The sequence below is a fragment of the Trematomus bernacchii genome, unplaced genomic scaffold (assembly GCF_902827165.1).
Source record: "Trematomus bernacchii unplaced genomic scaffold, fTreBer1.1, whole genome shotgun sequence".
NCBI classification, from domain to species: domain Eukaryota; kingdom Metazoa; phylum Chordata; class Actinopteri; order Perciformes; family Nototheniidae; genus Trematomus; species Trematomus bernacchii.
The window spans coordinates 362,441-377,345 of record NW_022987817.1 but is presented as its reverse complement, the minus strand read 5'-3'; the positions used below and the strand labels follow the sequence as shown (position 1 = coordinate 377,345).

Sequence of the window (14,905 nt, the reverse complement as noted above, 5' to 3'; positions counted from 1 at the left end):
TCCCCCCCCCCTTCTCCCTCTCTCTCTCCCCCCCCTCTCTCTCTCTCTCTCTCTCAGGATAACTGTCGCCGGGCGGACAACATGCTGCGTCTGTGGATCATCGAGGCTAAAGACCTTCCTCCGAAGAAGAAGTATTTCTGCGAGCTGTGTCTGGACGACGTTCTCTACGCTCGCACCACCAGCAAGCCCCGCAACGAGAGCCTCTTCTGGGGCGAACACTTCGACTTCAGCGGCCTCCCGGCTCTCCACAGCATCACCGTGCACGTGTACCGAGACCATGACAAGAAGAAGAAGAAGAAGGTCAGGCACCTTCCTACCTCAAATATATTTTAATCCTCTATAGAGAGGTGCAGGAATGAGTCCTAAAACCAGGAAGTGAGTCAGCATTTCTCCACTTCCTGTTCCCTGGTCTCAGAGCCAATGGGATCTCTCCATAGGATGTTTGAAAATATCTGTAAATAAGGTCTGTGGTTGAGACACATTGAAGAGACGGATCACGTTTTGTTCTAGGACATTAAATCCATCAGCAGTGACCCCACTGGTGATTTCTGAAGAGTTGACGTGTCTGAGAAGCGATGGTTGTTACCAAGTGGCTGAATAGGACTACAGAAGTCGTGGACGTTGTACGTCATTACGCCGAACACGTGAACACTCCTCTAAGTTAGTTAGCCCTGTTCTGCTTGAAAGCAAGTACCTGCCTCCTGCTAACTGTTCAAACAAACGCTTCAACTCGTACCATTTAGAATCTGTGTGTTTGAATATGGATCTTAAAGGGGATCTGTCATGCAAAATGCACTTTTGTACGTCATTTAAATATAGCATGATAGGTTTCCTTGAAGTTGGCGTGACGTTGAAGTCGTGCTGCTGGACTCGGCTGTAGTTCCTTTATAGCATAACGTTAGCATTTAGCTTCTGGACTTTAGATTTATGATTCAAACATTATAAAAGTAGGGTAGACGTGTGGAGATTATCCGGCTGAACAAAACGTGCATTTATCAAACAGGTTAGTTTTCCACAGATCTTATTTTTTATAATATTCCTAAATCCTCTGGAGAAACCCCGTTGGCTCTGAGACGAGGGAACCAGCAGCTTCCTTCAGGGTGGGACTACAGACACACGTCATCACTGCTCCGCTCTGTTGCCCCGCTAGAACGTTAGTCTACTCGTCTGTTAGTGGAGCCCAGAGATAGGACTTTATTTATCCTGAAGGAAATAGTATAGGAAAAATAGAATAAACTCAGCAGCAGCATAATAAAACTGTACACTAACAGTGCAGTAAGAAGAGCAATTACATATCTACAGGAAACATAGATGGTGAGAGAGTTCATGTAAATATTAACAGTGTTTAATATTGCAAAGATACGTAAATCTGATCAGCTGATTTTCAGACAGGTTTTTATATAAATGGATCAGATATATATATATATATATGACACAGTAGTATTCATGTGTTAATGAGACCACTTTTCAAATAAATTCAGTCGATTAAAGTTGGAAACATTTTCTAACAAATCTTAGTTGATAAGAAAAAAGCCCAATAACTTATTTTCACAACAAGCTTGAAATATACCCTCCCTATTTCCTCTTATTATAATCCCTCTGAGGATCTGTTGTGAGGGATGAGCTGCTAACACTCACAAGCATCATTGACCTACATGTGATTGATTTTGCTAACTTATAACAGAGCTTACGAGGCGATATTCTTCTAGTGAGCGGCCCAGCTCTCGGACCCCCCGGATCTACCTGGTGATAAACCTGATTCTGATTTGATTTGCAGAACAACTACGTGGGTCTGGTGAACATCCCGGTGTCCGGCGTGACGGGGCGTCAGTTCGTGGAGCGCTGGTACCCCGTCAGCACCCCCACCCCCGTCAGCAAGGCCAGGGGTGGGGGGGGGCCGTCCATCCGGATCAAGTCCCGCTACCAGAGCGTCAGCATCCTCCCCATGGAGCAGTACAAGGAGTTCGCTGAGTTCATCACCAACAACTACTCCATGCTGTGCTCCGTGCTGGAGCCGGTGATCAGCGTCAGGAACAAGGAGGAGATGAGCAGCGCGCTGGTGCACATCCTGCAGAGCACCGGGAGGGCCAAGGTCAGCAGCCAATCAGGGGAGGGGAGGGGGGTCGGCAGCCAATCAGGGGAGGGGGGAGTCCAAAGGTCAGCAGCCAATCAGGGGAGGGGAGGGGGGGTCAGCAGCCAATCAGGGGAGGGGAGGGGGGGTCGGCAGCCAATCAGGGGACGGGGGAGTCCAAAGGTCAGCAGCCAATCAGGGGACGGGAGGGGGGGGGCAGCAGCCAATCAGGGGAGGGGGGAGTCCAAAGGTCAGCAGCCAATCAGGGGAGGGGAGTGGGGGTCAGCAGCCAATCAGAGGAGGGGCTCAGTTACTATCCGGGTCCAATCAGAGGAGGGGCACAGTCACTTTTAGGGTCAGCAGCCAATCAGAGGAGGGGCACAGTCACTTTTAGGGTCAGCAGCCAATCAGAGGAGGGGCACAGTCACTTTTAGGGTCAGCAGCCAATCAGAGGAGGGGCTCAGATTCTGTTAGGGTCCAATCAGGAGCCTGCTCTCAGAGGAGGGGCTCTGTCAATTTTAGGGTCAGCAGCCAATCATACGCCTTTCACACCAAGGCTTTTCCCGTTCTAGCTCCTCCAGAGCTTTTCTGGTTCAGAACCGGTTCTTCGGTTCAGCTCCCGCTCTGTTCACACCGCTCAGAGCCCACGTCACCGTTTACATCGCTGATTTTCTCCCCAACGGAGCTCACAACAACAACAACAACAACAACAACAACGGGGGGGGGACTGCGTCGGGTCGATGATCGTGTTGCTTTTAATCATACGAAGCCAGATTAAATTAAATAACGACTTCTCCAACCTTATACTTTTCTCCAGAGTGCCGTGGTTCATTGTTTATTAATGTGTTTCATTTAGCGACCGCTGCAGTGCTGGCTGCTCTTCAACGGGAGTGTATTCTCCCGTTAGCTCCGGGTTAGCTCACACGGCTCTAAAGTATTCACTGTCTGACTGTCACACAAGCAGCTGATACATATCCCCAGTTCCCCTTAAGTGAATGTGTGTCAGTCTGAATTGACGCTGTTTGGCATCACAACGCTGTTATGAAAGTTTCTCTGGTATAACATGGGTGATGTTAGCATAGCAACCGAAGCTAAACTGACTACTTGCTAAGCCGTTTTCTACAGGCACTTTTTACCGGCGTATTTTTCATTATGATTCTACTTGTGATAGTCGGACATGACAACCTGTGCAGCCCATGTATTGATTCCATCCGATAGCTGCTATAATAACAAACGTCTGCCTGCTCTCCACAATGACCAATAACAGCGAACGGATGGTCAAAGTAAGGTACAAATAAACAGAATCACACGAAGCCTGGTTAGTGTTGCCTGGCTTTATAAAGTGTGTTTTTTTTTTACAAGTGTGTGGTTGCGTTCTAGTCACTTTGCTCAGCACTACTGCTTGTTACAACTTTTATTTGCCGTACTCGCCTTAACTGTTAGCTCAGGTTAATCTCGCCCCCCTCCGACGTAAGCGTGACGTAAGCGGTTCTTGCTTCTAGACGGACAACTTTTTGGTGCTCGAAACGAACCGGGTTTCGGAGCTTAGAGGCTGCTCCGCTGCGGTGTGAACAGGAAAAACCGGTGCTTTTCAAGCTCCAGCTCCGAACCGGCCCTGGAACCGCGTTGGTGTGAAAGGGGTATCAGAGGAGGGGCTCTGGTACTCTTATGGGGCAGAAATTAATTATTTAAGAGCAGCGGGAGGGGATCATTTTTTTGCATTAAATTATAAGAAATGTACGAATTCTGAGATAATTCAATCAGAAATGTAAAAAAATCTCAGAGAGTAAACCTAGAATGTTCTCTAAGATAATAAAGCCTTCCTCCTGCTCCTCCTCCTCTTCCTCAGGACTTCCTCACTGACCTGGTGATGGCGGAGGTGGACCGCTGTGCAGACGTTCTGATCTTCAGGGAGAACACGCTCGCCACCAAGTCCATCGAGGAGTTCCTGAAGCTGGCGGGACAGAAGTACCTCCACGACGCGCTCGGTGAGATCCGCCTCCAACACGCAGTCCAGCTGTGTGCGCCACTCTTTAGTGTCCCCTGGTCTCCCAGCTGTGTGCGTCACTCTTTAGTGTCCCCTGGTCTCCCAGCTGTGTGCGTCACTCTTTAGTGTCCCCTGGTCTCCAAGCTGTGTGCGCCACTCTTTAGTGTCCCCTGGTCTCCCAGCTGTGTGCGCCACTCTTTAGTGTCCCCTGGTCTCCCAGCTGTGTGCGTCACTCTTTAGTGTCCCCTGGTCTCCCAGCTGTGTGCGCCACTCTTTAGTGTCCCCTGGTCTCCCAGCTGTGTGCGCCACTCTTTAGTGTCCCCTGGTCTCCCAGCTGTGTGCGCCACTCTTTAGTGTCCCCTGGTCTCCCAGCTGTGTGCGCCACTCTTTAGTGTCCCCTGGTCTCCCAGCTGTGTGCGCCACTCTTTAGTGTCCCCTGGTCTCCCAGCTGTGTGCGCCACTCTTTAGTGTCCCCTGGTCTCCCAGCTGTGTGCGCCACTCTTTAGTGTCCCCTGGTCTCCCAGCTGTGTGCGTCACTCTTTAGTGTCCCCTGGTCTCCCAGCTGTGTGCGTCACTCTTTAGTGTCCCCTGGTCTCCCAGCTGTGTGCGTCACTCTTTAGTGTCCCCTGGTCTCCCAGCTGTGTGCGTCACTCTTTAGTGTCCCCTGGTCTCCCAGCTGTGTGCGTCACTTTTAGTGTCCCCCTGGTCTCCCAGCTGTGTGCGTCACTCTTTAGTGTCCCCTGGTCTCCCAGCTGTGTGCGTCACTCTTTAGTGTCCCCTGGTCTCCCATCTGTGTGCGTCATCTCTTTAGTGTCCCCTGGTCTCCCAGCTGTGTGCGTCACTCTTTAGTGTCCCCTGGTCTCCCAGCTGTGTGCGTCACTCTTTAGTGTCCCCTGGTCTCCCAGCTGTGTGCGTCACTCTTTAGTGTCCCCTGGTCTCCCAGCTGTGTGCGTCACTCTTTAGTGTCCCCTGGTCTCCCAGCTGTGTGCGCCACTCTTTAGTGTCCCCTGGTCTCCCAGCTGTGTGCGCCACTCTTTAGTGTCCCCTGGTCTCCCAGCTGTGTGCGTCACTATTTAGTGTCCCCTGGTCTCCCAGCTGTGTGCGTCACTCTTTAGTGTCCCCTGGTCTCCCAGCTGTGTGCGCCACTCTTTAGTGTCCCCTGGTCTCTGCTGGAGATGGTTCTTCATGAGGAACGTTTGGGTTTATTTCGGCTTCTTCACGTCGACCTTTCATCAGATTTAAAGTCTTTGTTCATTATTTTTAGGGACTAAAATGAGATCTCATGATGTCTTCTCTCCTCCTGTTTGAATGAACTGAAAACATCTCAGAGTTGAAATCTCCTGAGAGAAGACAGACCCAGGAGACGTGCTGCCACCAGGCTTCATAACTCAGGCTATTATTAGCAGCAGCACAAACATTCCTCTTGTATTTATAGTTCTGCGTCTGGAAATAGAAACCGCTCTGCTGTGTTCTATTTAGACAGGACTCATTGTAGATGTACTCGTTAGAGCGACTCGTTAGAGCGACTCGTTAGAGCGACTCGTTGTTAGAGCGACTCGTTAGAGCGACTCGTTAGAGAGACTCGTTGTTAGAGAGACTCGTTGTTAGAGAGACTCGTTAGAGAGACTCGTTGTTAGAGAGACTCGTTAGAGAGACTCGTTAGAGAGACTCGTTGTTAGAGAGACTCGTTAGAGAGACTCGTTGTTAGAGAGACTCGTTAGAGAGACTCGTTGTTAGAGAGACTCGTTAGAGAGACTCGTTGTTAGAGTGACTCGTTAGAGCGACTCGTTGTTAGAGTGACTCGTTAGAGCGACTCGTTGTTAGAGAGACTCGTTAGAGAGACTCGTTGTTAGAGAGACTCGTTGTTAGAGAGACTCGTTGTTAGAGAGACTCGTTAGAGAGACTCGTTGTTAGAGAGACTCGTTAGAGAGACTCGTTAGAGAGACTCGTTGTTAGAGAGACTCGTTAGAGAGACTCGTTGTTAGAGTGACTCGTTAGAGCGACTCGTTGTTAGAGAGACTCGTTAGAGAGACTCGTTGTTAGAGAGACTCGTTAGAGCGACTCGTTAGAGCGACTCGTTAGAGTGACTCGTTAGAGCGACTCGTTGTTAGAGAGACTCGTTAGAGCGACTCGTTAGAGCGACTCGTTAGAGTGACTCGTTAGAGCGACTCGTTAGAGTGACTCGTTAGAGAGACTCGTTGTTAGAGAGACTCGTTAGAGCGACTCGTTAGAGCGACTCGTTAGAGCGACTCGTTAGAGTGACTCGTTAGAGCGACTCGTTGTTAGAGAGACTCGTTAGAGAGACTCGTTAGAGAGACTCGTTGTTAGAGAGACTCGTTAGAGAGATTCGTTGTTAGAGAGACTCGTTAGAGAGACTCGTTGTTAGAGAGACTCGTTAGAGAGACTCGTTAGAGAGACTCGTTGTTAGAGAGACTCGTTAGAGAGACTCGTTAGAGAGACTCGTTGTTAGAGAGACTCGTTAGAGAGACTCGTTGTTAGAGAGACTCGTTAGAGAGACTCGTTGTTAGAGAGACTCGTTAGAGAGACTCGTTGTTAGAGTGACTCGTTAGAGCGACTCGTTGTTAGAGTGACTCGTTAGAGCGACTCGTTGTTAGAGAGACTCGTTAGAGAGACTCGTTAGAGAGACTCGTTAGAGAGACTCGTTGTTAGAGAGACTCGTTAGAGAGACTCGTTGTTAGAGAGACTCGTTAGAGACTCGTTAGAGAGACTCGTTGTTAGAGAGACTCGTTAGAGAGACTCGTTGTTAGAGAGACTCGTTAGAGAGACTCGTTAGAGAGACTCGTTGTTAGAGAGACTCGTTAGAGAGACTCGTTAGAGAGACTCGTTGTTAGAGAGACTCGTTAGAGAGACTCGTTGTTAGAGAGACTCGTTAGAGAGACTCGTTGTTAGAGAGACTCGTTAGAGAGACTCGTTGTTAGAGTGACTCGTTAGAGCGACTCGTTGTTAGAGTGACTCGTTAGAGCGACTCGTTGTTAGAGAGACTCGTTAGAGAGACTCGTTGTTAGAGAGACTCGTTGTTAGAGAGACTCGTGTTAGAGAGACTCGTTAGAGAGACTCGTTGTTAGAGAGACTCGTTAGAGAGACTCGTTAGAGAGACTCGTTGTTAGAGAGACTCGTTAGAGAGACTCGTTTTAGAGTGACTCGTTAGAGCGACTCGTTGTTAGAGAGACTCGTTAGAGAGACTCGTTGTTAGAGAGGACTCGTTAGAGCGACTCGTTAGAGCGACTCGTTAGAGTGACTCGTTAGAGCGACTCGTTGTTAGAGAGACTCGTTAGAGCGACTCGTTAGAGCGACTCGTTAGAGTGACTCGTTAGAGCGACTCGTTAGAGTGACTCGTTAGAGTGACTCGTTGTTAGAGAGACTCGTTAGAGCGACTCGTTAGAGCGACTCGTTAGAGCGACTCGTTAGAGCGACTCGTTGTTAGAGAGACTCGTTAGAGAGACTCGTTAGAGAGACTCGTTGTTAGAGAGACTCGTTAGAGAGACTCGTTGTTAGAGAGACTCGTTAGAGAGACTCGTTGTTAGAGAGCCTCGTTAGAGAGACTCGTTAGAGAGACTCGTTGTTAGAGAGACTCGTTAGAGAGACTCGTTAGAGAGACTCGTTGTTAGAGAGACTCGTTAGAGAGACTCGTTGTTAGAGAGACTTGTTAGAGAGACTCGTTGTTAGAGAGACTCCGTTAGAGAGACTCGTTGTTAGAGTGACTCGTTAGAGCGACTCGTTGTTAGAGTGACTCGTTAGAGCGACTCGTTGTTAGAGAGACTCGTTAGAGAGACTCGTTAGAGAGACTCGTTAGAGAGACTCGTTGTTAGAGAGACTCGTTAGAGAGACTCGTTGTTAGAGAGACTCGTTAGAGACTCGTTAGAGAGACTCGTTGTTAGAGAGGACTCGTTAGAGAGACTCGTTTGTTAGAGAGACTCGTTAGAGACTCGTTAGAGAGACTCGTTGTTAGAGAGACTCGTTAGAGAGACTCGTTAGAGAGACTCGTTGTTAGAGAGACTCGTTAGAGAGACTCGTGAGAGAGACTCTGTTGTTAGAGAGACTCGTTAGAGACTCGTTAGAGAGACTCGTTGTTAGAGAGCCTCGTTGTTAGAGAGACTCGTTAGAGATCGTTTAGAGCGACTCGTGGTAGAGAGACTTCGTTAGAGAGACTCGTTGTTAGAGAGACTCGTTAGAGAGACTCGTTAGAGAGACTCGTTGTTAGAGAGACCGTTGTTATGAGAGACTCGTTGTTAGAGAGACTCGTTAGAGAGACCGTTGTTAGAGAGACTCGTTTAGAGAGACTCGTTAGAGAGACTCGTTGTGAGAGAGACTCGTTAGAGAGACTCGTTGTTAGAGTGACTCGTTAGAGCGACTCGTTAGAGAGACTCGTTGTTAGAGAGACTCGTTAGAGCGACTCGTTAGAGCGACTCGTTAGAGTGACTCGTTAGAGCGACTCGTTGTTAGAGTGACTCGTTAGAGCGACTCGTTAGAGCGACTCGTTAGAGTGACTCGTTTAGAGCGACTCGTTAGAGTGACTCGTTAAGAGAGACTCGTTGTTAGAGAGACTCGTTAGAGCGACTCGTTAGAGCGACTCGTTAGAGCGACTCGTTAGAGTGACTCGTTAGAGCGACTCGTTGTTAGAGAGACTCGTTAGAGAGACTCGTTAGAGAGACTCGTTGTTAGAGAGACTCGTTAGAGAGATTCGTTGTTAGAGAGACTCGTTAGAGAGACTCGTTGTTAGAGAGACTCGTTAGAGAGACTCGTTGTTAGAGAGACTCGTTAGAGAGATTCGTTGTTAGAGAGACTCGTTAGAGAGACTCGTTAGAGCGACTCGTTGTTAGAGTGACTCGTTAGAGCGACTCGTTAGAGTGACTCGTTGTTAGAGAGACTCGTTAGAGCGACTCGTTAGAGCGACTCGTTGTTAGAGAGACTCGTTAGAGAGACTCGTTGTTAGAGAGACTCGTTAGAGCGACTCGTTAGAGAGACTCGTTGTTAGAGAGACTCGTTAGAGAGACTCGTTGTTAGAGAGACTCGTTAGAGCGACTCGTTGTTAGAGTGACTCGTTAGAGCGACTCGTTAGAGCGACTCGTTGTTAGAGAGACTCGTTAGAGAGACTCGTTGTTAGAGAGACTCGTTAGAGCGACTCGTTAGAGCGACTCGTTGTTAGAGTGACTCGTTAGAGCGACTCGTTAGAGAGACTCGTTGTTAGAGAGACTCGTTGTTAGAGAGACTCGTTAGAGCGACTCGTTAGAGCGACTCGTTGTTAGAGTGACTCGTTAGAGCGACTCGTTGTTAGAGTGACTCGTTAGAGCGACTCGTTGTTAGAGTGACTCGTTAGAGTGACTCGTTGTTAGAGTGACTCGTTGTTAGAGTGACTCGTTAGAGCGACTCGTTAGAGCGACTCGTTGTTAGAGTGACTCGTTAGAGTGACTCGTTGTTAGAGTGACTCGTTGTTAGAGCGACTCGTTGTTAGAGCGACTCGTTGTTAGAGCGACTCGTTGTTAGAGCGACTCGTTGTTAGAGCGACTCGTTGTTAGAGTGACTCGTTAGAGTGACTCGTTAGAGTGACTCGTTGTTAGAGTGACTCGTTAGAGCGACTCGTTAGAGCGACTCGTTGTTAGAGTGACTCGTTAGAGCGACTCGTTGTTAGAGTGACTCGTTAGAGCGACTCGTTGTTAGAGCGACTCGTTGTTAGAGCGACTCGTTGTTAGAGCGACTCGTTGTTAGAGTGACTCGTTAGAGTGACTCGTTGTTAGAGTGACTCGTTGTTAGAGAGACTCGTTGTTAGAGCGACTCGTTGGAGAGACTATTAAGCAACTGTATAAATCTTCAGCGTCCAGGAGTACGCCAGTGAGACGTATTTAAAATCTCTGTGTGTGTGTGTGTGTGTGTGTGTGTGTGTGTGTGTGTGTGTGTGTGTGTGTGTGTGTGTGTGTGTGTGTGTGTGTGTGTGTGTGTGTGTGTGTGTGTAGGGGAGTTCATCAGGGCTCTCTATGAGTCAGACGAGGTGTGTGAGGTGGATCCGAGTCGCTGCAGCAGCTCTGAACTCGCTGAACATCAGAGCAACCTGAAGATGTGCTGCGAGCTGGCCTTCTGCAAGATCATCAACTCATACTGGTACACACACACACACACACACACACACACACACACACACACACACACACACACTCTGCTCTTTGTCTCCTTGTCTCCTCAGTGTGTCTCTCTCAGTGTGTGTGTGCTCTGTGTCTCTCTCAGTGTGTCTCTCTCAGTGTGTTTCCTCTCCTTGTCTCCTCAGTGTGCTCTTTGTCTCCTTGTCTCCTCAGTGTGTTCCCTCTCCATGTCTCCTCAGTGTGTCTCTCTCAGTGTGCTCTTTGTCTCCTTGTCTCCTCAGTGTGTTCCCTCTCCATGTCTCCTCAGTGTGTCTCTCTCAGTGTGCTCTTTGTCTCCTTGTCTCCTCAGTGTGTTTCCTCAGTGTGTTTCCTCTCCTTGTCTCCTCAGTGTGTTCCCTCGGGAGCTGAAGGAGGTGTTCTCTTCGTGGCGGCAGCAGTGTGAGGCGCGCGGCCACCAGCAGGACATCAGCCAGCGTCTGATCAGCGCCTCGCTCTTCCTCCGCTTCCTGTGTCCCGCCATCATGTCTCCCTCTCTGTTCGGCCTGATGCAGGAGTACCCCGACGACCGCACCTCGCGCACCCTCACCCTCATCGCTAAGGTCATCCAGAACCTCGCCAACTTCACCAAGTGAGTCCGTCTGCAATTAAGCTATTGTCAACATATGCTATTTATCTCAACTTATGTTGTACGATGTTTTGTCTTGTGTAACCATTAGCCAATCAGCAACCAAGGTAACCCCCCCCCCCCCCTTATCACCTGAATCTCCTCCTAGAGCACCATTGAGTTCTTTGTAACCAAATGTCTCTCAGAGGGGCGTGGGGAGGGGCTCCTTATTTTCATCTAAAGTAACAGACAGAGAATCAGCACTTTGGAAACAGGGCTGAAACAGAGGGGATTATGGGTAATGCTGCAATGATCTGTTTGGTGTTTCAGCCAATCAGAGACAGGCTCTGAATATATCTGAGACCTTTAAGACATAGGAGGTAGGATAATGAAGTGTGTGTGTGTGTGTGTGTGTGTGTGTGTGTGTGTGTGTGTGTGTGTGTGTGTGTGTGTGTGTGTGTGTGTGTGTGTGTGGTGTGTGTGTGTGTGTGTGTGTGTGTGGTGTGTGTGGTGTGTGTGTGTGTGTGTGTGTGTGGTGTGTGTGTGTGGTGTGTGTGGTGTGTGTGTGTGTGTGTGTGTGTGTGTGTAGGTTTGGAAACAAGGAGGAGTACATGGCCTTCATGAACGACTTCCTGGAGCACGAGTGGGCGGGGATGATACGTTTCCTGTCGGAGATCTCTAACCCCGAGACGCTGTCCAACACGCCGGGGTTCGAGGGGTACATCGACCTCGGAAGAGAGCTGTCGGTGCTGCACGGGCTGCTGTGGGAGGTGGTGTCCCAGCTGGACAAGGTCAGTGTGTGTGTGTGTGTGTGTGTGTGTGTGTGTGTTGCTCGTCTGTGTGTGTGTGTGTTGCTCGTCAGTGTGTGTGTGTGTGTGTGTGTGTGTGTTGCTCGTCAGTGTGTGTGTGTGTGTGTGTGTGTGTGTGATGTAACATGTATGCAGCACCTCAGTTCATCTCACCACATTAACGCTGCCTCGCTAAACTTCACAGCATGTCCCCCGTCCTAACCCGTCCCCCCTCCTAACCCGTCCCCCCTCCTAACCCGTCCCCACTCCTAGGCTGCCCCCCTCCTACCCCGTCCCCCCTCCTAACCTGTCCCCCCTCCCTAACCCGCCCCCCCTCCTAACCTGTCCCCCCTCCTACCCCGTCCCCCCTCCTGACCCGTCCCCCCTCCTAACCCGTCCCCCCTCCTGCCCCGTCCCCCCTCCTAACCCTTCCCCACTCCTAAACTGCCCCCCTCCTAACCCGTCCCCCCTCCTACCCTATCCCCCTTTCCTACCCTGTCCCCCCTCCTAACCCCGTCCCCCCTCCTACTCCCTCCCCCCTCCTAACCCGTCCTCCTCCTAACCGGTCCCCCCTCCTAACCCCTCCCCCCTCCCCGTCCCCCCCTGCTGTGTTTTTGTTCAGTAGAAGCATGTCGTTGTAGTTTTTGATTTTCCATGAAGTTTCCCCTTATGTTTTTTCTTTCCCTCCTCCTGTTCACTTCCTGTCTGGCCGACTCTCTGTTCCGCTGTCCCTCCACCACCAATGCATCCTGGTGCTTCCACACACACACACACACACACACACACACACACACACACACACACACATGCACACACACACACACACACACACAAACACTCGACGACCCCAGGGTGAAAATTCCTTCCTGCAGGCCACCGTAGCGAAGCTGGGCCCGCTGCCGAGGATTCTGGGAGATATTTCCCGCTGCCTGGCCTCTCCTGTGCCTCAGCAGCCGATCAGACGCTTCCAGGACCAGAACTCAGGCAACCTGAGCGGCAGCCTCTCCTCCGGCCTGCAGCGCATCTTTGAGGACCCCAACGACAGGTAACTGTTTGAGAACTCTCACTGGTCCCCGGCTTGAGCTTCAATCTCAGGATCCATGTATCTGTGATCCTCTCCAGAATGGAAGTAGTCATCACATACAGAGCATCAACTAGTTCCTGAACAGTGTCCTTCACATGCTGATATCCAAGAGAGGGAGTTACACAGTCACAAGATGGAGGAATAGAAAGCAGTATTCAATGTTTACTTCAGATTAGCTCCACGTCAGAAATGAGCATGCTTGTCATATGTCTCTCTCCATAGAGGCTGAATCAACATGTTAATCACATAGCTATCATATGCCTCAAACAGTCCTGATGCTCTTCAAGGTAATCATACATCCTGTCATGTTCACAGCTACAGTTGGGATACCTTTGGTATCATGTGACTCTGATATCAGCCCTAGAATGATCTGTTTGGTATTTTGAGCAAAACACTTCATAGACATGTTTTTATATATCTAAGAACTATAATATATGCCTACAAATAGTATAATAGGAGACCTTCAACTACAGATAGGTTAACCTCTGACCTCCCTCTCTTCTCTGTCGCAGTCGAAGGGACCCCCCCCCCCTGCAGCTTACTGTCTCTGATCTGATGGAGGGTCGCCCCCCCCCAAGCAGCAGTTTCTCAGACCCAGAGGATGGAGATCTTCTTCTGTTGCCGGGCGGACGCAGCATCTCCCTGGTGGACCTGCAGGACCTGGACCCCCCCCCAAACCGCCTCAGCAGGGGGGGGGGCTCGCAGGCCTCCATAGGACACGCCCCCCTCCTCGCTCACCCCCCGATCAAAGCCCCGCCCAGAGAGGCTCAGCCGCAGAGCGCGCCGCAGGCCAGGAGGCCGTTTCACCCGTCAATCAACCATCATCATCCGCGCAGCCTGCAGCCAATCAGCTTCCAGAACCCTGTGTACCACCTCAGTAACCCGGGCAACCAGGGGAACCTGAGTAGCCCCGCCCACAGTCTGAGTAGCCCCGCCCACATTCTGGTTAGCCCCGCCCACAGTGTTTGTAATCCTGCCCACAACACAAGTAGCCCTGCCCACAATACAAGTAACGCCGCCCACATTCTGGGTAACCCTATTAACCCCGCCCACAACATGAGTAGCCCCGCCCACAACACAAGTAACGCCGCCCACATTCTGGGTAACCCTATTAACCCCGCCCACGTTCTTTGTAACCCTGCCCACAACATGAGTAGCCCTGCCCACAACACAAGTAACCTCGCCCATATTCTGGGTAACCCTATTAATCCCGCCCACAGTCTGAATAGTCCCGCCCACAATATGAGTAATCAGAGTAACCCCGCCCACAACATGAGTAGCCCCGCCCACAATATGAGTAATCAGAGTAACCCCGCCCACGTTCTTTGTAACCCTGCCCACAACATGAGTAGCCCCGCCCACAATATGAGTAACCAGAGTAACCCCGCCCATATTCTGGGTAACCCTATTAACCCTGTCCATATTCTGAGTGGCCCCGCCCACAGCCTGTCCTCTCGCTCCGCCCACTCTCAGCTCCAGGACTCCAGCTCAGAGAACCTCAGCACGGAGAGTTCTCACAACAGCCGCACCTCGGACGACCTGGGCAGCCAGGCGGGGGTCAAAGGTCGAGCCCCCTCGAACTGCAGCAGCCTGGACGAATCGGGGTCGAGGGGCGGGGGTTCAACGCCGAGAAGACACGCCCCTCCTCAGCCCTCTGACCTCCCATTGGCCGTCGCTATCCCCCGTCAGAGCACCACAGCTGGCACCGCCCATATTGTGAAGGTGGAGCAGAGCAGAGGAGGGGGCGGAGCCAGGACGCCACGCTCGCTCCCACACAGCCAACCACTACGCAGCAGCCCCAACACAGAGCCAACCCCCACGACAGGACACGCCCCCCAGATAGGACACGCCCCCACGACAGGACACGCCCCCCAGATAGGACACGCCCCCACAACAGGACACGTCCCCACGCCAGGACTCGCCCCCACGACAGGACACGCCCCCCGGGAACCGGTGACCGTAGCTCCGCCCCCGAGGAGCGCCGCCAAGCAGCCGCAACAAGAGGTAACAAAAAAAAATGAAATGCTTTTTAATGTAAGAAACGCTACTGACGACACAGGAGTCAGAGGCACAGATGTAATGTATTTATTATAAAAAGAATATATAATTAATTGAATGTCCAGGCGTCTCCGGTGGAGGTGATGTCTCCGGTGGAGCGGACGGCTGCCTGGGTGCTGAACAACGGACAATATGAAGAAGAAGAGGAGGAAGAGGAGGGGAAGAAGAGCAAGGAGGAGGGCAAGAACACCGAGAAGGTACCACACACACACACACAC

At 50.9% G+C, this 14,905-nt stretch overlaps 1 protein-coding gene across 1 annotated transcript in view; it reads left to right on the top strand.

Moving 5' to 3' along the window:
* The window catches only part of LOC117498825 (ras GTPase-activating protein nGAP-like), a gene marked incomplete in the record, with an annotated part of 75,364 nt that overhangs the window by 52,336 nt on the left and 8,123 nt on the right, over positions 1–14,905 (top strand). The window contains 9 exon segments of the mRNA XM_034150969.1: positions 58–300; positions 1,778–2,092; positions 3,921–4,059; positions 10,031–10,175; positions 10,542–10,781; positions 11,347–11,548; positions 12,418–12,590; positions 13,142–14,633; positions 14,753–14,884. Coding sequence (XP_034006860.1) covers positions 58–300; positions 1,778–2,092; positions 3,921–4,059; positions 10,031–10,175; positions 10,542–10,781; positions 11,347–11,548; positions 12,418–12,590; positions 13,142–14,633; positions 14,753–14,884 — 3,081 coding nt within the window.